The 23748-nt window shown below is 44.9% G+C and overlaps 1 protein-coding gene and 1 pseudogene across 4 annotated transcripts; one reads left to right on the top strand and one right to left on the bottom strand.

The window, feature by feature from the left end:
* Positions 1-26: 26 nt before the first annotated feature.
* On the bottom strand, positions 27-22637 carry SLC51A (solute carrier family 51 subunit alpha). Of its 4 annotated transcripts, XM_037837599.1 has the most exons (9): positions 22426-22637; positions 21676-21770; positions 5222-5376; positions 4180-4253; positions 3575-3733; positions 2889-3000; positions 2483-2629; positions 937-1042; positions 27-399 (listed from the first exon to the last, which is right to left on the bottom strand). In XM_037837599.1, the coding sequence occupies exons 1-9, from the start codon at positions 22461-22463 to the stop codon at positions 263-265; spliced, it is 1023 nt and encodes a 340-aa protein (XP_037693527.1). In that variant the 5' UTR covers positions 22464-22637; the 3' UTR covers positions 27-262. The 4 variants fall into 4 exon arrangements, with proteins under 4 accessions (XP_037693527.1, XP_037693536.1, XP_037693533.1 ...); XM_037837608.1 differs by lacking the exon at positions 21676-21770; XM_037837605.1 differs by lacking the exons at positions 21676-21770; positions 22426-22637 and adding an exon at positions 21539-21670.
* Positions 10128-11286, top strand: LOC119509821 (annotated as a pseudogene).
* Positions 22638-23748: the final 1111 nt, after the last annotated feature.

The following is a 23748-nucleotide window of genomic DNA, read 5'->3' as shown; positions in this document are numbered from 1 at the left end:
CACAGAGGCAATGTACAGATTTAGAGTTTCAGATTCCATCCTGTTTGTTTATTACAAAACTTAAAATACCTTCCCCAAGCAAGATCCAAAACATTTTCATCCTATTGAATAATTCACCTTCATCTCTGTAGTCAAATGTAATCTGCCAGTTTGTGCTGACAACAGGAATCCTTCTCCAGTTGGTCAACGTTGAGGGACAGTAAAGAAATCTTATGCTCTCCTAATGAGTACAGTGTCTCTTCCATATTCCATGCCATCCACTTCAGGCTTTGCAGTTCAAATCCAGGTCTCGAGAAGGGAAAGGTTCATACCCAACCTTGTCGTCTTTCCTTCGATAGTACATTCGTGTCAACACAGTCATCAGAAAAGTCTCCACTATGAGGAGGTGGCAATTCATCACTGCAGTGTGGGAGGAAATATAATACAGGTTATGCTAAGTTAAGGAGGTGGTATCCCACCAGCAGCCCTGGCATATGATGAATTTCTCCAATTCATCCCCAAACCTAGAGATAAAATTGTAATTATACAGCAAGTTAGTGGTCGAGCCAGAATTAGAATCCAACTCTCCATCTTCTGAGATCTGAGGCCAGCATTAAAGCCCATTTCTTAGGTGTGTTTTATGTTAATAACCCTCCCCTTCCTAACTGCACCCATTCCTCTCCCAGGAGCTGAGGGCTGAGCCTGTGGCTTCCTGGGTGGGCCATCAAGGCTGCTTTCAAGCTCTGGGGTTGCAGCTCTCTGGACTATCTGATCTGAGAGGTGGAGTCAGTTTTCTTTAAGCTTCTGCTCCAGTTTTGCAGGGATCCCCTTTTTGAATATTGTGAGCAAGTCACAGTGGTCTAAGGCCCAACCTCTGGTCTAAGGCCCTCTTCCCTGAACATTCCCCCATCCTTCCCACCCCAGAATGAGATGGGAGCTCCGCTCCTATGTGCTCACCTTGAGACCTGACTTTAGAGGAAAAAGGAGGTGAACATGCAATCTGCGCGCTATTGGCCAAGACTGAGAAGATGGAGGGCTGCAGGGCAGACAGGATGAGGAGCACCTGCAGAACAGAAAAGAGAGGGGCAGGCAGGGTGGGACCATCCAGTTGCTGTGCCTTGTCCTTTTCACTGTGGAGATTTGGCCAACCTTTAGATATGTGCAGTGACACAGAGGGTTGAGACTCACACTTGATTAAACAATTACGGATTTTTAATCTTGAGTCAAATTACAATGCCATCTTCTACTTAATATTTTGTTTATATTAGAGTTGCTGACAAGAAACAGTAAGAACTGACGGTTTATTTTTATTTCCCTACCTCAGCCATGACTATAAGCACTTAAATGGATGGGAAAGGTGGATGATCAGAGAAGAGTAATTCCATCTAGCTTAAGTATCTGAAGTCCCTGCTCCTAGAATAACGGACAATTACCATTAACGTGCCCTTTTAAAATTATCTGTTCAGAGGCCCCAGGAGCATCATTTATCTTAGTACTGTTCTCTCTGAATACACTTTCCTGAAACATCAGCCTCTTCAAGGCAGACTTAGCTTGTCTAGACTTCCCTGCGGTAACCATGGGCAGCCTCAGCAATCAAATGACTTTTGCCCTTTGGGCCTGACCCTGAGTTCTTCTAGGACCCAAATCCTTTTTGCCACTTCAGTCCCTGATTCCATTTCAGGGATTTCTCTTCTCCCTTCTTATAGCCCTTGCAAGTTTACCTATTATGTACCTGAAAATTCACATTTGGGAGGCATCTTCTTAGATCAAACAAGAATGTATGTGAAATCACTTTGTTAACTATGAAGCAATCATTTTGTCTTGGAGGTAAGAGAAGGGCCTTAAAGAGACAGGAAAAATGGAGGGAGAAGGAAAATGAGGTTTGGTTAGAAGCCATTGCATTTGGTAGAAGGGTCATCTTTGGGCTTAGAGAATGGAAAATACAGAAACTTTAAAAAAGTGCCTTTGGGAGAATTTTCAGAAAAGTGAAGATGAAGAGGCAGTGTGATAAGGAGAAGGGACTTTGGTTTGGGAGTTAGGCAGACATGGGTTTACATTCTAGCCCCATTACTTCTGTGTTTTTGTGCAAGCCCTATAATAACATCTCTGAGTCTCAGTTTCTTCATTTGTAAAATAGGAATAGTAATGACTCCCAGAATTATTGTGAAAATTTAAATGTAATGTATGAAAAATGCCTGGCACATGATATAGCTATGATAATGCTGATGCTGTTAGTGGTGGTAGATTATAAGCTTTTAGGGTTTGAGGAAATAATGAGTATAAAAGAAAAAGTTAAAGAAAAAATAGAAGAACTTAAAGTGCATGGAAAGACAAAAACTGGGAAAGGGCAAGCAGGGAATAATTTTCTAAAATCTCATTGGAAACCTGAAGCTTAAGAAGAAGATTCCTAGATCCATTTTTAGCCTTTATTAGTCTCATTTCCCAACCCCATCATTTGTAGCTCTGTTAACCATCCATTTTTACCCAGGGTATAGTTAGTTACCTGGAACAGCACAAATTTGGCTCCTATGTTCTGTTCACCCAGATGCAGCTTGGCTTGGCGTAAAAGGATGCCCAGGCTCCAGAGGGCCAACAGGGTGGACACACCGAGGAAAGTGTTGATCCATAGAGCTGTGCTCGTCTCAGAAATCTGGTGGCAGGCCAGAAAGCAGTTAGGGAGGGAGGGAAGCCCTTCCTCCTTTTTTTTACTTCTCTGCTGTGGTGGGAAAGGTAATAGACAAGCCCCAAAGCCTTGGCCTATTCCAGTGTCCTCCCCACCTGAGCTCTACCATTCCATGGCTCCTCTGTCCCTGGCCCTGTGTAAGGGAATATTGGGTCCAGCTATTACTTCTAGAACTCAACGGTACTAAATGAGTCTTGGACTTTGCTGCCCCTTGCTCCTGGCTTACATCTGCTGGGTCATAGATGCCATCAGGGATGAGAAACAGGCCCACCAGGACCAGCGTTATCTTGAGGAAGGCATACTGGAATGGGCCAAACATCAGCAGCCGAAGCTTCTTCCTGAGCAGGGAAGAGGGTTAAGAACATGGACCCACAAACCACCCACTCCAAGACCTTACAGCCCCTTCATTGGGCTCCTAGGCTGAGGCTTGGCTGCCATCATAGTCACTAAAATGGTTAAATGGATGGAGACACAGGGAGAAACCAGAATATTGAGCTCATTGGGAGCCTTCCTCCTTGCCTTCCCTTCACCCTCAGGCCAGTATACTTCCCTTTGAGAAAGAACGATCAGTGTTGATCTCAATCTCATTAACCAAAATGGGCAGATGGGATTAGTAAGTGACTCAAAGTCCAGTTTGCTCTGTGTGGCTAAGGTTTGCAGGGTGCAGTGAGCTTAAGTGATGGGAACTTCAGAGGTCTCCTTCCTCTGCTCCCATCTTCCCTTGTGGTTGGGTACCCATCAATGCAGAAATTCAGAGGGAGGGTCCTGACCCTGGTATGCCCACCCTTTCATTATTGACTTTGTTCCTTATAAGTCCAATTCCTATAGCCTCGAAGCAGGACTTAGAGCATGGGAGGAGGTTCTTGGGAGAGTGCAGGAAGAAGCTGACCTGTTCCCTCCCTCCCGCCTTACCTGGTGAGCATAAGGGGGGGACAACAGGGACAACAGCAGCAGCAGGGGCCTGTGTGGGTTCTCACTGGGGTGTCCTTCAGTGTCCTCAGTACTGCCTCCTTCCCACCAAAACCTTCCACTATGACCAGCATCAACAGGTAAAAGCATACTGAATAAAACCTGGGGTGGAGAGAAGTGGGACCAGGAATACATAGAGGGGTAGGTGGCAGCCAGTGGCGGGGACACCCCTTTGCTGCCAAAGAGAGTTGGACTGCAAAGGGAGTTGGGCTTACTAAGGGGAAGATAGTAGGGACTAGGCATTCTGAATGTGTGAACCCAGAGGAGTGAGAGAGAGGGCAGAGGGAGGGGAATTTCATGTGGAAACACAGAGGTAACTGAGGAATGTGCCCAAATGAGGCATTCCCTGAACAGAACCAGAAGTTCAAGAGACCCCAATTAGCAAAAGCTGGGAAGGGCTAGATTCATGATCAATTGGCTGGCAAGGATTTACAGAAGGGATAGGGTTTGGAAATAAATGCCAACTCTGAGTCCAGGGTGAGTGGGGAGCAGCAGGGGACCCCAGAGGGATACGCAGCGGACAGATAGGGGTTGGGCAGGACACTTACGAGGTGATGGCCATGTCTACAAGCGTGAGGGAACGAGGGATCCAGAGACCAAAGCAGGAGAACACAGACACTACCTGTTTGGAGAGGAGCAAGAAACCAGTCAGGGAAGGGACGGAGACTTTGTGCTCACCCTCTCGAACCTTTTGTGGTAAGGATCCAAAGAAGTAAAACCTAAACATTTGCAGGCGCCATTACTTAAACGTTGCCAGCTGGGTGGACTTAAATAAATCAATTTTATTTAAAAATGTTCTTAAAATTCAGCTTTCAATTCCTTTTATGTCTAAGGTTGGAAATGGCAAATCACCTTGAGTCAGGCTCTTAGGTAGGCTCACCCTGTACCCCTGGTAGGAGTAGGTAAATTCATCCCTCAGAGTAAATGAATCAAGATCCAATCCCTTCCTTTTATAATGTCCCATGTGTTATTAAAACATCTTTGATGGACTGAGTGGCTCAAGGCAGATGTCCAGCAGGAAAGGACCTCAAGGGCTCCACTCTCTACCCCAAACAGACACAGAACTCATCAACAGAAGTCCAGTTTTATAGACTAGGAGCAAACCAGAGAACATAATGGCTGTGTGAGCGAGTTTAAAAGGACTACAGCTTAAAAGTAGGGCTGAGTATGACCCTTTGGGGGAAAAATTCTTTCCCTCCTACACCCTGAGGAACCATTATCTGCCTGTACAGATGGAGGCTTGCTTTTAAAAGCAATTCTGTGGCCAAGGAGGGGGAGGAAGAGAAGGGGGTGGGGCTGCTAGTGGGCTGAGCAGGTTCTCCAACAACCACTGTGGGCTCTTAGTTTCTCCAGCAGTCTCTGCAGGCCCCTAGAATTGGAACACTCCATCCAGCTGCCTGTTGGAGGTCTAAATTTGGAGTCCTAATTGCAAATGAATATTAGATCACAAACCTCCCTGCCACCCCTGCTTCCCAGTGGAAGAGACAGGCAGCCCTTCGCTGACATGAGTTGTTAAATTCAGAGGAGTTATCAACATGGCCCTTGCCTCCTCTCCAATCCCTCCCATGGGATAGCTACAAGGGCACTCACCGTAGGTGCAGAGCTACTCCAGAGCAGCGTCCTCCTCTTGATGGGACAACAGGTGTTCTTATACAGGTAGACTGCATCCTCCAGGTAGATGGCGACCGAGCCCAGGGTAAGCATGGTCAGGATGCCTGTGAGAGCAGATTCCAAGGGGCCCAGGGCTGGAATACAAGGAGAGGGCAGAATCCAGTGAGCCAAAGGCCAGGATTGAGGGGGAGAAGATGTGGGCTTCCTCGTCACCTCCACTTGGACCTAAATTGCCTTAATCATAGCTAGAATTATCTGGTGTTGGCTTCAATCCATGCAAAGGAATGGCTATCTCTTAGATGTAGAGTATTCAACATGTGGCTTGTAGGCCAAGTAGAGCCTACTGAACCACAGTGAGCCTTGAGGGGTTTTTTGTTGTTGTTAGTTTGTTTTTGGTTTTTATGCCAAATGAGTCTTTGCATAATTAGCAAAATTTTCAAGGGTCAGAGGGGCTTATTCACTTGTCTGCCTTCAGTGCCAGGTGTTGGGCATGGACCCATTAACAATTTTAATTGCAGCAGAACATAATTAATGGTGGACTCAAGAACTGTCTCAGTTTGATTCCACCAAAACTGAGACATCAGGAAGGTACTTTAACAAAAGAGAAATGGATACACATAAAGATTCCAAGTTGTTGGAATCATGCTTGGCCTCATTAAACATAATCCAGAGGCTCTCCAACTTCATTGTTTATTTCAATCCTTTGGGGAGTTGTTGAAAAGCAGCTGTCCAGACCCCTCCTTCAGAGATCCTGCTTCAAGAGATCTCGGATGGGCCTAGTATCTGGCATTTTTAAAAAGCTCCCCTGATAATGCTGATGTTCAGAGGATAACACTTTGACAAACACCGGTGAAGTGCCTCTAGCCTCCCCATTGCTTACAGGAAAAAATCAATATGTTCGCACAGTATGTGCTTCTGAACATGTAATCCACAAACTTAATTAGTTTTTAACAGAGGGTTCTGTCTTAGTGAGGAAACCCCTTGACTCATTTCTCTAAATCTTTCCCCTGGACCTCAAACTTTCTCCTTGACAACTCCTAATTTGTGAGATGAGAGGAAGAAGGGGGAGAAGATTGTCAGAATCCAGTCCATTGTCCTGATGCACTGGGGGTGAAGAATGAGGAAGGTACTGGCCAGCTTGTTCCATGTTTGGGTGATCGAGGAATGTGAGGGAAGCTCAGGCAGAAAGTTATTACTGCTGAAACCAAAATAGATAGAAAAGAGAGCATACAACAGTAAAGACTGCGTTGCTTTCATCTGGGTCAGTCATACCTGGTGGCACCACGGGGAGCAACCAGGACAGATGTGAATCTGTCAAAATATCACATTTATTCCGGTTGCTCTTATTTCAGGGCATGCTTTTTTTTTCTGTGTTTCTGTTTGTTTTGTTCGAGGGAGGCCCTTTACCTCTGACCACAGGTCTGGTGACCAATCCAGAGGACCCACCAAGGGATTCCAGCCTCCCCCATTTGCTAGTGGACTTGACTCTGTCCTCATCAGCCTACTAAGAGCAGAAACTTCCCTTCCACAAGCCATCAAAGCCAAAGCCTTTCCTGGTCTTTCTTTTCCTTGACAACTCCCTCCTCCTTGAAAATCTCCCTTCTCTTGACTCCCTGAGGGACACTCCTTTGGTTCCCCTCTGAATCTCTGAGCCCTCAGTGGTCTCCACTGAGTCCTGCTCCTCTACTACACCCTGTGTTCTCAAACTCAATCCCTGCTGCTCAGCTGTTCTGGTTATCAAGATTTAGGATTTCCCGACCACCTTCATCCTCCTAACGACCAGGAAGAGCTGCTCCCACCTCCAGGACCTTATACTTGGCCTCTGCCACAAAAGCTTTTCTCCCTGAGCTCCGCATACCTGGCTCCTTCTCATTACAGAGTTCTGTGCTCAAATGCCACCTCCCCAGCCAACTTTCCCTGGATACCCTGTTCGATGTTGCCCCCCCTCTGCTCACACATCGCAGCAGGGTATTGATACATTTATTTACTTGTTTATAGTCTTTCCCCCACTAAAATGTAAGCTCCACAAAGACGGGGACTTTGTCAGTCTTGTTCTGTTTCATCTTCAAGTACCTGGAACAGTAACTGCTCTCTAACTGTTGTTAAATGAAACAAATAATCCTATGAGATTTCCAGGTATCATCCCCATTATACAGGCTTTTTCAAGAAACTAGGCTTAGTTAAGCACCTTGCCCAAGGTCACACAGCCTGGAAGCTGCATAGGATTTAAACCCTTTCCTGATGCAAAGCCCATATTCTTGACCATTACACACTCTGACTCTCATGATGTGTGTTCATATAGCTATGGAAGGAAATGTGGGGTGATATAAACTACCAAATGCAATCCTGAAAGAGGTTGTTTAAGGTTATAAAGGGGTTGGGGAAGATATTCTGACTGTTCAACATAGAGAAGCCTTTGCAGTTTCTCATAACTACTGGCTTTGGTACTCTACTCTTTCTCCTACTTGCAGTATCTTGTATCCACTTCCACAGTGCAAAAGTTAAGAAAGGGAGAGAAAGATTCCATTTACAGCCTGACACCACCACTCAACATCTAACCCATTTATTATCTTAGAAGATTGCCCTCTCCTTTATTTTTTCTGGTCTAACCCAATTTTTCCCAAAGTACATACTTTTTTAAAATTATTTTTTCCAAACACTCCTCCTTCCCCTCTCCCCCCGTATCTCCAATTCCCCCAGTAACCTCTAATCTGCTTTCCATCTCTGCAAATTTGCTATTTCTAGTCATCTCTTGTAGGTGATATATAATTTCTGACCTTATGTGCCTTGCTTATTTCAACTGAACATATGTTTTCAAGGTTCTTCCATGTTGCAGCAGGTCTCAGAACTTCATTTTTTCTTATGGTTGAATAATATTCCATTATATGTATGGAACACATTTTGTTTATCCATTCCTCAGCTGATGGACACTTGAGTAGTTTCTACCTTCTGGCTATTGTGAATTATGCTGCTGTAAACATTGGTGTGCTAGTATCTGTTTGAGACTCTTTTCACTCCCTTTGGGTACATACCTAGAAGTGGGATTGCCAGATAATATGGTAATTCTATATTTAACCTTCTGAGGAACTGCCATACTGCTTTTCACAGTGACAGCACCATTTTACATTCCTACCAACAATGCACTACAGTTCCAATTTCTCTGTATCCTCTCCAGTACTTGTTATTTTCCATTTTTAAAATAATAGCCATCCTTGTGGGTATGCAATGATATCTCATTGTGGTTTGATTTGCATTTCCCTAATGGCTAATGATGTTGAACATTTTTCATGTGTTTATTGGCCATTAGTATATCTTCTTTGGAGAAATTCAAGTCATTTGCTCATTTTTAAATTGAGTTGTCTTTTTGTTGTTGCATTTTAAAAGTTTTTTTAAAAATATAATCTGTATATTAAGCCCTTTTCCAACATGTGCCTTGCAACTATTTTCTCCCATTCTTCAGGTTGTCTTCTTACTTTCTTCATAATTTTCTTCAACGCACAAAAGTTTTTTTTAAATTTTGATTAAATCACATTTATCTGTTGTTTCTTTTGTTGTTCATACTCTTGGTATCATAATAGTGCATTTTAATATAGATATCATGAGAGAAAGATTTCTATGATCAAAGGATTTTTGGAAATGACTTAAACATGTTTCTTCCCAGCAGAACCTACTGAAGTCTTTAATCTTCTAATTTATACCATGAATTTCCAAAAGGAGATTATAGAACACAACTTGTCAAAACTTATTTTTTTATAGACCTCTGTTTTCATGAAGTACTACTTGGGAGTAATATTCCAAGGAACAAACTTTGGGAAATGCTTGTCTGACTATTTGAATACAACCATACCTTTAGCAACTAGCAAATTTCCCAATGTCTCTGGAATAGCAAAGATTACTTTTTAAAATAATAAAAACAAAGTAAGAACATTAAGATTTTGAATAAACAATAAAATATCACCCATAATGTCAGCTTTCTAACCAAAGATTATTTCCATTTTTGCATAATTGCTTCCATGGAGGTTAAGAGTCAGGAACACCTGAGTTCAAAGCAAAGTGCTGTTTACTGCTTGCTCTATGACCTTGAAAATGTTACTTAGCCTCCCATTAAAGCTCTTAACGCAGCACCTGGTACATAGTATATGCTCAATAAAAAGTAGCTTTAAAAACCATCCAGGATGAATCTGGACCCAGCATCATAGGATGGAGAACATCTTCTTGATCAAAAGGGGGATGCTAAGTGAAACGAAATAGTTTCACTGGCTGAGAGATTTCAAATGGAGTTGAGAGGTCACTCTGGTGGGCACTCTTACGCATTATATTGATAACCTTTTGTAGGTTCTAATGTATTGGAATAACTAGAATTAAATACCTGAAACTATCAAACTCCAACCCAGTAGCCTTGACTCTTTAAGACGACTGTATAACAATGTAGCTTACAAGGGGTGACAGGGTGATTGTGCAAACCTTGTGGATCGCACTCCCTTTATTCAGTGTATGGATGGATGAGTAGAAAAATGGGGAAAAAACTAAAGGAAAAATAGGGTGGGATGGGGAGGATGATTTGGGAGTTCTTTTTTACTTTTATTTTTAATTCTTATTCTTCCTGGTGTAAGGAAAATGTTCAAAAATAGATTGGGGTGATGAATGCACAACTATATGAAGCAACTGTGAACAGTTGATTGTACACCATGAATGACTGCATGATATGTGAATATATCTCAATAAAACTGAATTAAAAAAACAAAACAAAACAGAAAAACATACAGGAGCATGTCCTGGAGTCGCGGGCAACCGTGGCCGGGAGCTGGCAGCTTTGCCCTGCCCTCTGGGCCATGAGCCGTGGCGCGCCTTCGGGGTGCGGTCCCAGGAGATCCCAGTATTTTGCAGAGTCGCAGAGTCGGGTGGTGGCGGCGGAGGCCCCGGGGACTCGGCTTCCGGCCCAGGCGGCAGCGGCGGCGGGAAGGCGTCCGTCGGGGCCATAAGTGGGGGCTGGGGACCTCGTGCTCCGGTGGTGGCTCCACCGCCAGCGGTGGATCAAGCAGCCGCGACCCTGGCGAGCATCAGCTTTCCACCGCCGGGAGTGCATCTGGGCGGTGACAGCGGGAAGGTGACTACAGCGGTAGCCACCCTAGGCCAGAGCCCAGATCATTCCCAGGAGGTGGCTTACTCAGACATCAAGGCTCTTTCCGGGCCATGTACCACACACGACTATCCAAGACCTGGGAGCTGGTGGCCATTAAGAAGATTCTCCAGGACAGGAGATTCAAGAGCCGAGAGCTGCAGATTATGCCTAAACTGAACCACTGCAATATCGTGGCTAAGGTACTTCTTTTTCTAGTCCGGTGGGGAGAAGCTCTACATGTTCCAGCTCTTCCGGAGCTTGGCCTACATCCACTTCCAGGGCGAGTGTCACAGTGACATCAAGCCCCAAAACCTACTGGTGGACTCAGGCACCGCTATCCTCACCCTCTGAGATTTGGGCAGTGCAAAGCAGCTGGTCGGGGCAAGCCCAACGTCTCCTACATCTGTTCTGGCTATTACCAGGTCCCCGAACTCATCTTCGGAGCCACTGATTACACCCTGCCCTTAGATGTGTGGTCAGCTGGCTGCGTCCTGGCCAACTCCTCCTGGACCATCCCAGGAACAGTGGGATGGACCAGCTGGTGGAGATCATCAAGGGGCTGGGAACACCAATCCGGCAGCAGATCTGAGAGATGAACTCTAACTACAGAGTTCAAATCCCCCCAGATTAAAGCCCACCCCCGGGCAAAGGTGTTCAAATCTTGAACGTCTCCAGAGGCCGTCGCGTTCTGCTCTAGTGTGCTACAGTATGCCCCCTCCCCAGGCTCTCCCCACTGGAAACCTGCGCCCACAGCTTCTTTGGTGGACTCCGATGCCCCTAAACCTAGCCTCCCAACAACGCTCCCTCCCCACTCCCATTCAGTTTCAGTCCTGGTAAACTCTCCATTCAGCCATCTCTCAACGCCACACTCATCCCTTCTCTCTTGATGTCCTCGGCGGGCTCTATGGCTTCACCCCGTTAGGGTTGAGCCTCCGCTGGGCTCAGACTAGTAGCCGCCCCATGCCACAGCTACCCTCATTAACTCTTCCTGAGAGCGCCATCCACTACCCTTCCATCTGGGAGCCCCAAGGAGGGCTGGGAAGTCATAGCCCACCGTGCTCCTTCCCCGGCTGGACGTCTAGATTGGGGGCTGGGGTGAATGAATCCCTGCCCCCACCTCCAGGCCCTCCTATGTCAGCCCCACCTGTGTGGTGGGCTTTTTAAGAAGATTGTAACTGGTTGTGGGGAGGAAGAGAAAGAACTAAGGACAAGGGTTGGGGGCATGATGACCTCCCACCTCCTTGGTTCCCTCCTCTCCCCTCTCTTGGTCCCCCCCTCCCCAAGGTCTCCCCCTCCTCCAACCACTTTCCCTCCTGTGTCCCTTGCACATGGAACGAGCCGAGCCCCTGCCTCCTCCTCCCTTCCCTGGCCCCCAGAAGTAAATAGATTGTTATGATTTTTTTCTTAAAGAGAACATCAATTTGCCCAGTCCAACCTGGTCCCCTCTCCCTCCTAAGCTGTGTCTCCCCTCTACCCCTAAGGTCTTCTCCCTTCTCTCCCCACCGTGGAAGACCAGGGGTATGGAGAGAGTTCCCGAACTCTTAGTTCCCACAGTAAGGTTTGCCTGTGTACAGACCTCCAGGTTCAATACATTATCTGCATGAAACAAAACAAAACAAAACAAAACCATCATCCTGGTTAGAATGTATACCTGGTTAAACTGCAATCATACTGTTTATAAAATTTTATATTCTGTTTTTCACCCAACATTTCATCATAGCCTTTCCAAATTACTTTTTATAACTAGTTTTTAAATTACAAAATATTTCAAAAATAGAATAAGATAGTGAATATTAACATACCCAGAATCCATTTTAGTGCATTAGCATATTGCCAATTTGGTTTCAAAAATTATTTTTATTAAAATAAAGCCTTAACAGATACAGGAATAAAGCTCCTGGGTACACCTCCAGGATCCTTTTCCCTTCACTACCTCACCCCCTGCCCCAGGGGTAACTACTATTCTGAAGTTGGTATATATCTTTCCCATTCATGTTTTAATATTTGCACAGCATATGTATATATCCAATATATAGTATTGCCTTGCATTTTTTAAAAATCTATGGGAGAGAACCTAAGATGGCGGCTAGGTGAGACAGGGCAAAAAAACACCTCTATGAAAAACACTAGATAAAAACCAGAAAGTGACCGAGAATACTGGTTACAGCGATGCACCAGCTGGACAAGGTCTCCTAGTACCACAGGGGCCATATACTTGGTGAAACCAGGAGTCTGCATTCTGAAACGAGTGAGTAAGCTGGCTGGAAGACCCTCAGCCACGCGACATTGTGGGGAAGCCAGGGCTTGGCGTTTGGAGACCGACTGGCTCTTTAAAGAAAAAAAAAAAAGAGAGAAAAACCCAGGAGCGGCTGCAGTTGCGGGAGTGGGAACCACACAGTAAAACACAAAAAGAGGGGGCTGGGCTGGCCTTTCGGTGTCTGACCTGGAGGATAGTCCGCTGCAGATAACCTCGGGGCCGGGGGAATGGAGGGGAGAGCCGGAAGCTGAAAGAAACCCCACGGCTAGCAGCTGGCTCCCCGGAGGGTTGTATAAACTCCTGCCCGGGGCTGTGCCCACAGCCCAGAGCCCTGCCAGTTGTCCCAGAGCTAGGAAGGAGAAACTGTGCCAGGAGGGCTATCTTTGCATCAGTTGAGAGCGCTGCTGCACGGCCCGGTGGCCCGGGGCTTCCCTTGAGGGACGGTGCGCACTTGTGACGTAGCACGGCATTCCCTCGGCAGAGGTCCTGGAGAATTGCGGCTGGGAGGGGGGACCTGCTCAGAGAACCCAGGGACACTACACCAAGTCCAGTGGTTTGTGAGACAGCAAGGGAGAGGGTCTGAGGCTGAAATGAAATGAAGGCTTAGACTCTTGTGGTGGCCTTGAATCTCCAGGAACCTGGGGGATTTGAATATTAAACCTGCCCTTCCTCCCTGGCCACCCGTACACATGCCCCACATTCAGGGTGGATGGCTCCAGCAACACACCCAATCTGAGTTCTCCAACTGAACCCCACAAGAATCATTTCCCCACACACCATGGGAACAAGGTTGAGAACTGACTTGAGGGGTATAGGTGACTCACAGACACCATCTGCTGGTTAGTTAGAAAAAGTGTATGTCACCAAACTGTGTTTCTGAAACATTAGATTGGTACCTTTGTTTTTACAACTTGAAAGAACCCTATAAAGCAAAGCAAATGCCAAGAGGCCAAAAACAACAGAAAATATTAATGCATATGATAAAACCAGATGATATGGAGACTCCAGCTCCAAACACACAAATCAAGTTATCAGAAGAGACTCAGTACTTGGCAGAATTAATCAAAGAACTACAATCGAGGAATGAAAACATGGCAAAGGATTTAAAGGACATCTAGAAGACCATGGCCCAGGATATAAGTGACATAAAGAAGACCCTAGAAGAGCATAAAGAAGACATTACAGGAGTAAATAAAAAAATAGGAGAACTTATGGAAATAAAAGAAACTGTTGGCCAAATTAAAAAGACTCTGGATATTCACAATACAAGATTAGAGGAAGCTGAACAACGTTTCAGTGTCCTAGAAGTCCACAGAACAGAAAATGAAAGAACAAAAGAAAGAATGGAGAAAAAAATCAAAAAAATTGAAACGGATCTCAGGGATACGATAGATAAAATAAAACGTCCAAACTTAAGACTCACTGGTGTCCCAGAAGGGAAAGAGAAGGGTAAAGGTCTAGAAGGAGTATTCAAAGAAATTGTGGGGGAAAACTTCCCCAACCTTCTACACAATATAAATACACAAAGCATAAATGCCCAGTGAACTCCAAATAGAATAAATCCAAATAAACCCACTCCAAGACATATTCTGATCAGACTCTCAAATACTGAAGAGAAGGAGCAAGTTCTGAAAGTAGCAAGAGAAAAGCAATTCACCACATACAAAGGAAACAACTTAAGACTAAGTTGTGACTACTCAGCAGCCACTATGGAGGCGAGAAGACAGTGGCATGACATATTTAAAATTCTGAGAGAGAAAAATTTCCAACCAAGAATACTTTATCCAGCAAAACTCTCTGTTCTAGTTTGCTGATGCTATCAGAATGCAAAACACCAGAAATGGATCGGCTTTTATAAAAGGGGGTTTATTTGGTTACACAGCAAGCTTCTCACAATTCTTCCGGAATCATCCCCTTATCCATTTAAAAAGCCATTCCAACATGTTTGGCATTTGCAAACTCAGCAGCAAAAGCACCCCACGTCTCTGGTACCAAAATCTGTTCTAGTTTGCTAATGCTGCGAAATGCAAAACACCAGAAATGGATTGGCTTTTATAAAAGGGGGTTTATTTGGCTACACAGTTACAGTCTTAAGGCCATAAAATGTCCAAGGTAACACATCAGCAATTGGGTACCTTCACTAGAGGATGGCCAGTGGTGTCCGGAAAATCTCTGTTAGCTGGGAAGGCACGTGGCTGGCGTCTGCTCCAAAGTTCTGGTTTCAAAATGGCTTTCTCCCAGGATGTTCCTCTCTAGGCTGCAGTTCCTCAAAAATGTCACTCTTAGTTGCACTTGAGATATTTGTCCTCTCTCATCTTCTCTGGAGCAAGAGTCTGCTTTCAATGGCCATCTTCAAACTGTCTCTTATCTGCAGCTCCTGTGCTTTCTTCAACGTGTCCCTCTTGGCTGTAGCTCCTCTTCAAAACGTCACTCACAGCTGCACCGAGTTCTCTCTGCCTGTCAGCTCATTTAACAGCTCCAGTTACTCAACTTAGACCCACCCCGAATGGGTGGAGCAACACCTCCATGGAAATTATCCAATCAGAGTCATCACCCACAGTTGGGTGGGGCACATCTCCATGGAAACACTCAAAGAATTACAATCTGATTAACACTGATAGGTCTGCCCACACAAGATTACATCAAAGATAATGGCATTTGGGGGGACGTAATACATTCAAACTGGCACACTCTCCTTCAAATTTGAGGGAGACTGCCAATAAAAGACCTGCCCTACTTCAGATTCTAAAGGGAGCCCTACCAACAGAGAAACAAAGAAAGGAGAAAGAGATATAGAGAATTTTAACAGACATATATAGTACCTTACATCCCAAATCACCAGGACACTCATTTTTCTCTAGTGATCACAGATCTTTCTCCAGAAGGGACCATAAGCTGGGACATAAAACAAGCCTCAATAAATAAATAAATAAAAATTTTGAATATACTCAAAGCACATCCTCCAACCACAATGGAATACAAATAGAAGTCAATAATTTTTGAACTGTAACTCCACTATTTACTTCCTACATTATATAAAATACACAAACTCTAATGACAAATCAGTGGTTTTGAACTCAACATAAAATATGTAATTTTAGAAAACTATATAAAGGTGGGCGAATGGAGGAGTATAGGAACATAGTTTATGTATCCTATTGAAATGAAGATGGTCTCAAAGAAAAACAAGATTGTTATGGATTTAAGAGGTTAATTTTAAGCCCCACAGTAAACACAAAGAAATTATCAGAGAATATAACCATAGAGATGAAAAGTAGAGTATGGGTTAAGAGAAATGGGGGAAGGGGCAATGGGGAGTTAAGAAATGAGTGTAGGGTTGCTATTTGAGGTGAAGGGAAATTTCTAGTAATGGATGATGGGAAAGAACATTACAACATTCTAAATGTGATTAATCCCACTAATGGAAGGCTAGGGAGGGGATGGAATGGGAAAATTTAGCCTGTATATATGTTTCCACAATTGAAGGAAAAAAAGTCTAAATAGATGACAATTGAATGCCAAGGATGAGCCTGGATGGGTTTGGAGGATGGAGGACAGGAGGCTCAAAGGGACACAGTTGAGATATAAGGAAAAGGAAATATAGAATGTAAGCTTTGTATCATTGTTGAATCTCTTGTACTTCTTAGCTGTGCTTAATGGGATTGCATAAAAGAATGTTCTTATTCATGGGAAGTGTATATGTGAATTAAAGTGTTTGTTCAAGGGTGCGTGCGGCTAGCTCTCTCTCGTATGTTCAGAAGACACAGCAATAGATGATGGATGATAGGGAGGGAGGGAGGGAGGGAAAGAAATAGCGATGTGACAGTGTCCTAGTTTGCTAATGCTGCAGAATGCAAAACACCAGAGATGGATAGGCTTTTATAAAACGGGGGTTTATTTCACTACACAGTTACAGTCTTAAGGCCACAAAGCATCCAAGGTAACACCTCAGCAATCGGGTACTTTCACCGGAGGATGGCCAATGGAGTCCAGAAAACCTCTGCTAGCTAGGAAGGCAGCTGGCATCTGCTCCAAAGCTCCGGCCTCAAAACGGCTTTCTCCCAGGACGTTCCTTTCTAGCAAGCTTGCTTCTCTTCAAAACATCACTCCCAGCTGCACTCTCTTTTCTCCCCCCAAGTTAGCTCATTTATATAGCTCCACCGATCAAGGCCCACCCCAAATGGGCGGGGCCACGCCTCCATGGGAACATCTCATCAGAATCATCTCCCACAGCTGGGTGGGGCACATTCCAAGCAAATCCAACCAGCACCAAAACTTCTGCCCCACACAAGACTACAAAGATAATGGCATTTGGGGGACACAATACACTCAAACTGGCACAGACAGGATGTTAAATTTGGTGGATTGGGCTATCGGGGGAGGGGGTCAGGGTATGATGGAGTTCTGTGTATGGGGTCAGTATTGTTTTTGCAACTGTCCCTATAACTTTGAATTTATTTTAAAAAAAATCTATGTAAGTGGCATCATCCTGCAAAATGCTTTTTCCACTCATTGTTTTAGTGATTTTTATTATTTTCATTATGACAAACAGATGCTGCAATAAACATTCTGAACATGTCTCCTTGACACATATAAGAGAGTACCCCTAAGGTATAGATGTAGAATTAGAATTGCTGGGTTGTACGGGGAGGAATGTAGACCCGGCATCGTGGGATGGAGAACATCTTCTTGACCAAAAGGGGGATGTGAAAGGAAATGAAATAAGCTTCAGTGGCAGAGAGATTCCAAAACGAGCCGAGAGATCACTCTGGTGGGCACTCTTACGCACACTTTAGACAACCTTTATTAGGTTCTAAAGAATTGGGGTAGCTGGTGGTGGATACCTGAAACTATTAAACTACAACCCAGAACCCATGAATCTCGAAGACAGTTGTATAAAAATGTAGCTTATGAGGGGTGACAGTGGGATTGGGAATGCCATAAGGACCAAACTCCACTTTGTCTAGTTTATGGATGGATGTGTAGAAAAGTAGGGGAAGCAAACAAACAGACAAAGGTACCCAGTGTTCTTTTTTACTTCAATTGCTCTTTTTCACTCTAATTATTATTCTTGTTATTTTTGTGTGTGTGCTAATGAAGGTGTCAGGGATTGATTTAGGTGATGAATGTACAACTATGTAATGGTACTGTAAACAATCGAAAGTACAATTTGTTTTGTATGACTGCGTGGTATGTGAATATATCTCAATAAAATGATGATAAAAAAAAAAAGAAAAGACTAAAAAAAAAAAAAAGAATTGCTGGGTTGTAGGACACGAAAGTCTTCAGTTTCATAGATAGTATCTAATTACTCTTCAAAGTAGTTATCCCAATTTATACACCCATCAGCAGTCTGTGAGCATTCATATTTCATCACAAGTTCACTAGCATTTGGTATTATCACACTTTTAATTTTTGCTAATATGTTAGTAGTGAAATTAGTTACTACCAATTTTTACCCTGATTCTTAGCAAAATAGAGCATCTTTTTGAATAGTTATTGGACATTTAGATTTCCTCGTCTATGAATTGTCTGTTTGTATATTTTATCCAGTTTTCCTTGGGAAATTTTTCTTGTACTGGCTACTAATCCTTTGTTGTTTAGAGGTTTGAAAATATCGTCTCCCAGGTTTCAGTTTGGCTTTTTAGCTTTGTTTGCAGTGTTTCTAGTTGTACATATAGAAGTATTTTTTTTATGTAGTCAAATCTTTTCCATGATCATTTGTGTTTTCTTCTGTTTTGTTTAAGAAATTGTTCTTTATTCCCAATCATGAAGATATCCCCCTATATCTTATTTTGTAAAAATGCTTGCTGTTTACATTTAGGAACTTAATCTAGCTGGATTAAAGCTACTTTGGAGGTATTTTCATGTTTATTTATTTGTCATAGGGACAGTCAGTTGTCTGGCATCACTTTTTAGATAGTCCATCCTGCCCCAATGATGTGTATAGCGTCTTTTTCATATAGCAAGTTCCCAAGTAGGCATGACTCTATTTCCGAACCTTCTACTCAGTTCCATTTTTCTATTTGTCAGGACACTGCCTTTATCACTACACTGCTCTAATTACTAGAACCTTAATGTAAGTCTTAATTTCTGGTAGAGTAGGTTCCCTTCTTATACTTTTCAAAATTTTCTTGATCCTTCAGTCCTCCAAGTAAATTTTGGATCAATCCATTAAAAAAAAGTCCTGCAGAGATTTTTATTGCAATCACGCCGTAGGTATTTCAAAAACTGGCTATTGAGAGGCTCAATCATTCTTCCAGAATAGCTCTTTCCTAAATAACATTTAATTTAAGGAGCAACAGAGTTTACAAATGAAGAGAGGAAGGGGTTTCACCACATCCTCCAGTGGGCTCCCCTTCCTGATTCTCCCATTTCTATCAGTGTCATCACCATTGCCCAATCTCATCATTAACAGCCCCTTTTCCTTCACCTAGCATTCTAGAAATTTACCAAACCCTATCTCCTCTTTCTTTGGATTGCCTATGTTTTCTTCTTTCTTTCTTTCTTTTTCTTTTCTTTTTTGAGGATACAATTGTACTATTTTATTCTGAACAATATAAATCCAAAAGACTAAAGCGACAGGGTCTGTTTGTAGCTGCAATTGAGAGCTAAGCCCCTCTGCTTTTTTTAAAATTACAGTTTTATTGAGATATAGTCACATACCCTAAAATCATCCACAGTTTACAATCGTCTATGCACAGTACCATCATATAGTTTGTGCATTCATCACCCGAATCACTTTTTGAACATTTTTCTTACTCAAAATAAAATAAAATAAAATAAAAATAAAAGTAAAAAAGAACACCCAAACTGTTCCATCCCCCCCCCATCACACCCTATTTTTCTTTTAGTTTTTGTCTCCATTTTTCTACTCATATTTCCATACACTGGACAAAGGGAGTGTGAGCCACAAGGTTTTCACAATCACACAGTCATACCATGTAAGCTACATAGTTATATAATCATATTCAAGAATCAAGGCTACTAAGTTGCAGTTCAACAGCTTCAGGTATTTCCTTCTAGCTACTCCAATACACTAAAAACTAAAAAGAGATATCTATATAGTGCATAAGAATACCCTCCCGAGCGACCTCTCGACTCCATTTGAAATCTCTCAGCCACTGAAACTTTGTTTTGTTTCATTTCTCTTTCCCCTTTTGGTCAAGAAGATTTTCTCAATCCCACAATGCCAGATCCAGGTTCATCCCAGAGTCATGTCCCACATTGCCAGGGAGACTTACACCCCTGGGAGTCAAGTCCCATGTAGGGGGGAGGACAGTGAGTTCACCTGCCATATGGGTGCCTATGTTTTCTAACCCTTCCTTTCCTTTCCCTGTCCTGACTCAGCCTTTTGTCCCTCATCCTGGATTGGGCAATTACCTCTATTTTATATCCCTGCTTCTCAAGTTTCTTCTTCCCTGCAGTCCATCCTTGTTACTGATTACTTTCATCCAGCCACTCCCAATCTCAAAACCCCCATGGCTCCTTCCCTCTGCGGGATAAAGTACAACTCCTCTACTTGACTCTCATCAGGCCCCGCCTTACCTGCCTCTCAACTGTGCCCTGTTGTCCCACCAGTAACCTTGAATCTGGACAGATCTAGACCCTCGTTGTCTGGGGTACCTGCCTGGTCATTCTATCTCCTTCCCCCGTCAGGAATGCCCACCTCCCTAGACTCCAACCTCCAAAGCCTATCCGCCCTCACGTTTCCACCCAAAACAAGGCACCTTGCCAAACTACAAGTCCAATAATGGTCTCCACATTTTGAACATACTTGGCACTTTTATTGGCACATTTTGCAGCAAAGCAATGTGGGAGCCATTTCCAACCTTTCTCAACCTTGGCACAATTAGCACTCCGGCTCAGATAATTCTTGTTGTGGGGAGCTGTCCTGTGCACTGTAGGATATTTAGCAGCACCCTGGGGTGCTAACCATAAATGCCAATAGTACCCTCCCAGTTGTGGCATTCAAAACCATCTCCAGATGTTGCCAAATGTCCCCTGGGAGAAGAATCTGCCCCTGGTTGAGAATCACGGGTGTAAGGGAAGATTTGTCCCACCAGCTGAATTCTCAGGAGGAGGTTCCTGGAGCTGGATGAAGCAGCTATATATTGGCACTATCCATGGAGAGGCCATGAGGCATCTCTGGACACTCTCTGACAGGTGACAATTGCTCTGGTTCGGAGCATCTGAAATGAGGCTGAACATAACTTGAGAACATGCCTGTATCTGCCTCTTAATGCACCCTGTTCCCATTCTGTTGCTCAGAGAGACTCTATTCCACATGGTCACAACATCAGGAAGGAGGCAGGGAAAAGCATTAGGACACCACTGAGATACGGACTCATTAACATCTCTGTAGTAGTTACTCATGCAGTTGGAAAACAAAATAAAATTTGGATGTGAGCCACCTTTCCTATAAAGAGTCTAGGGCCATTTGATTGTTAATGCTTTAGATGTCCAGGAATAGAGACTCATCTTGTGCCTTTCACTGCAGAAAACAACTTAAACAAAAGCCATTCAGTAATGGGATCTAGTTGGCCAACGCTGTAAGAACATCTTCAGAGCTTCGCCTAAGTTTTAAGATCATTATTAATAATAATATCATCTCTCTGGAATGATATAGTCCCTTTCCCAAGAAGGCTGTTGTGGAGCTCTCCACCCCACATCCCCCTGCACCAGGAGATCCTGTGGGGCTTGGATTATCTGGATACCACCTTGAGATGTGATTTTAGTCCCTGAATGGCTCTGGGTCTGAAAAATGCTCCAGACTGCAGTGTCCCCATCTTGAAGGAGCTTTGAGGCTAGGATTCATGGAGGCCCAATGTACAGTCTTTGTCTCCTGGGTCAGGTTATCATGTCCCCCCTTTCACTCACTGACTTCTTAAGGAGTTGCTTTTCTCCAGGGCCTTACCCATGATGGACACCGGGCCAGCCGTCCTCCCAGGGCTCCCCAGGTTGGCCAATCTCAGGGCCTCTCTTCAACAATCCTTGACTGTCCTGACTTCCCTCTGGGATGCACATCTCCTCTGGAGAGTGTCCCTGACTCACCACTCAGGAGTTGGGCTGCAGTGGGAGGGTAAGAGAAGCAGGCAGAAGGGATGCTGTAATTGGTCTTCAGGATCTCCAGAAGATCAGCCGTATACCTGGAGGGACACCAGCCTTCGTTCAGGACTATGGGGATTTGGGGGTGTGATGGCAGAAGGGACACCAGTTATTAACACTCTCCGGTACTCATGGGTTCATGGAGCTTGTCCATTTCCCTTCAGGGCCTTGTTTCTTAGAGACATGCTGGGACAGAGGGAGTGGAGAGTTGGCCCAAGCCAATGGGCTGCCACCCAGGCCCGGGGCAGGTCTGGCTCTGGTGCCCAAAGAGTCCACAGTCAATTTTCTCCACTCTCACTGGGGCAGCAGCCCAGGGACTGGTGGGGAAGAAGGGGTGGGGTCCCAGAGCCAGGCTTCCACCTTTGTGGGCCCTTAGCAACAGGGATGGGTCCCCAGCTGGGGCTCTGTGCTTGGCCTGGCAGCTATGGGAAGGCTCCCTCTGGGAAATCCCTCAACAGCCCCCATCGCTGGGATTGTTCTCCCCCCAGGGTGGCAAAGCTGAGGCCCTGAGGTATCACACATTGTCCCAATCCCAGGGGACAGCCAGACCATTTCAGTCGTCTCACTGAAACAAAGCCCTCTCTGGGTGCTGAAAAATAGAGGATTTGTGGAGGGAGGAGGGGACTGGCCAGAGCAACAGGGCCCGTCATTGCCCAGCACTCGCTCCTGTCGGGAGACTCAGCCGCTCCCACTCACCTGGGGTCAAGCTTTATCTGGGTCCTGCCTGGCTCCATCTTCTCCTCCCTCTCCGGCACTGAAAGGGACAGGAGGGGCGGGCAGGGCAGGCAGCTGGGGGCTGAGGGAGGCACTCCCGCCAGGTCTTTCCGCTAGGACAGGTGGAGTGGCCGCGTCTTCCCCTCTGGTTCTCTCCCTCTTTGGGCCTCCTAGCTGACAAGTTCCAGTCTCAGAGTTCACCTTAGAGGAATTTGATCCTCTCAGCTGGCTGAGTTCCTCGATTCCTGACTCCTCCCCGTCCCTAGGTGCCTGTCCCTCCCACCTCCCTCAGGAAAATTCCTTTGGCCACCCCTTGTCCTCGCCCCCATCCTACATTACCCCCTCCACGCCCCCCACCCCCACCCCAAGTTGCCTTCCGGGGCCAGCTGGACCCAAAACAAAACTCCTCCTACCCAGGGTCAGAGTGGGATTAGGTCTTCCTTCCTTCCTGCAGTGCCCCCTGGTCAGCAATTCCCACAGAGCCTGGCTGGAACCCAGCCTCCGGCCCCCGGGAAAGGGGACACTCCACCACGGCCTTGGCTGTGCCTGGTGCTGTTGGCTTGGCATATGGAAAAGCCGGGCAAAGCCCCCGTGGGTTTCCCCAAGCCCAGCCCTCACCAGGTTCACCCAGCCAGAGAGTTGGACCTGAAGATGCAGCAAAGGGGAAGCTGTATTTAGGAGCATCTTGACAGATTTTTAAAAACTGTACCATGTTATATGCTTATGAACTATTTCGTTGGTTGGTGGTTTCACTTTTCTCTCCAAGTAGATTTGAACTTCTTTGAGGCCAAACACAGTATCTTGTACTACAACACCACCAGGTTCCTGGCATGGGGCCCGACACATACTGAGTGCTCCTTAGCATGTGGTTGCCTGATTGATAAAACCCTGAAAGCCCAGCAACAGCAGCAGCTTTCGTCTATTGAACATTTATGTGTGCCAGGTGCTATAGGAAATTCTGGACATTCCTTAACTCATTTAAACCATACAACTACTCTGAAGTAAGTTCTAGATTCCCATTTTACAGACGAGGAAACTGAGGCTCAGGTTAAGAAACCAGGTTAGATAGACAGCCAGTGGGGTGGAGAGAGAGGCAAAAGGAACCTGGGCTAGGGGCTCTGTTGAGGTTGGGGTAAAGATTTTGGAGAGTATTAAAGGAGTCCATTGGAGCACCGAGAGAGTCGATTCTGGGAAGTCAGAGGAGGCTCCCTGGTCTGGCCTGGTGAGTAGCTATAAGCAGAGGAAGTGGTTACTGTTGTGCTACCAGGAAGACTACCTACTCCTGCCCCCAAACACTCGAAATAC

The sequence above is a fragment of the Choloepus didactylus genome, chromosome 1 (assembly GCF_015220235.1).
Source record: "Choloepus didactylus isolate mChoDid1 chromosome 1, mChoDid1.pri, whole genome shotgun sequence".
Classification (NCBI taxonomy): Eukaryota; Metazoa; Chordata; class Mammalia; order Pilosa; family Megalonychidae; genus Choloepus; species Choloepus didactylus.
This window is presented reverse-complemented; position numbering and strand designations above follow the sequence as displayed.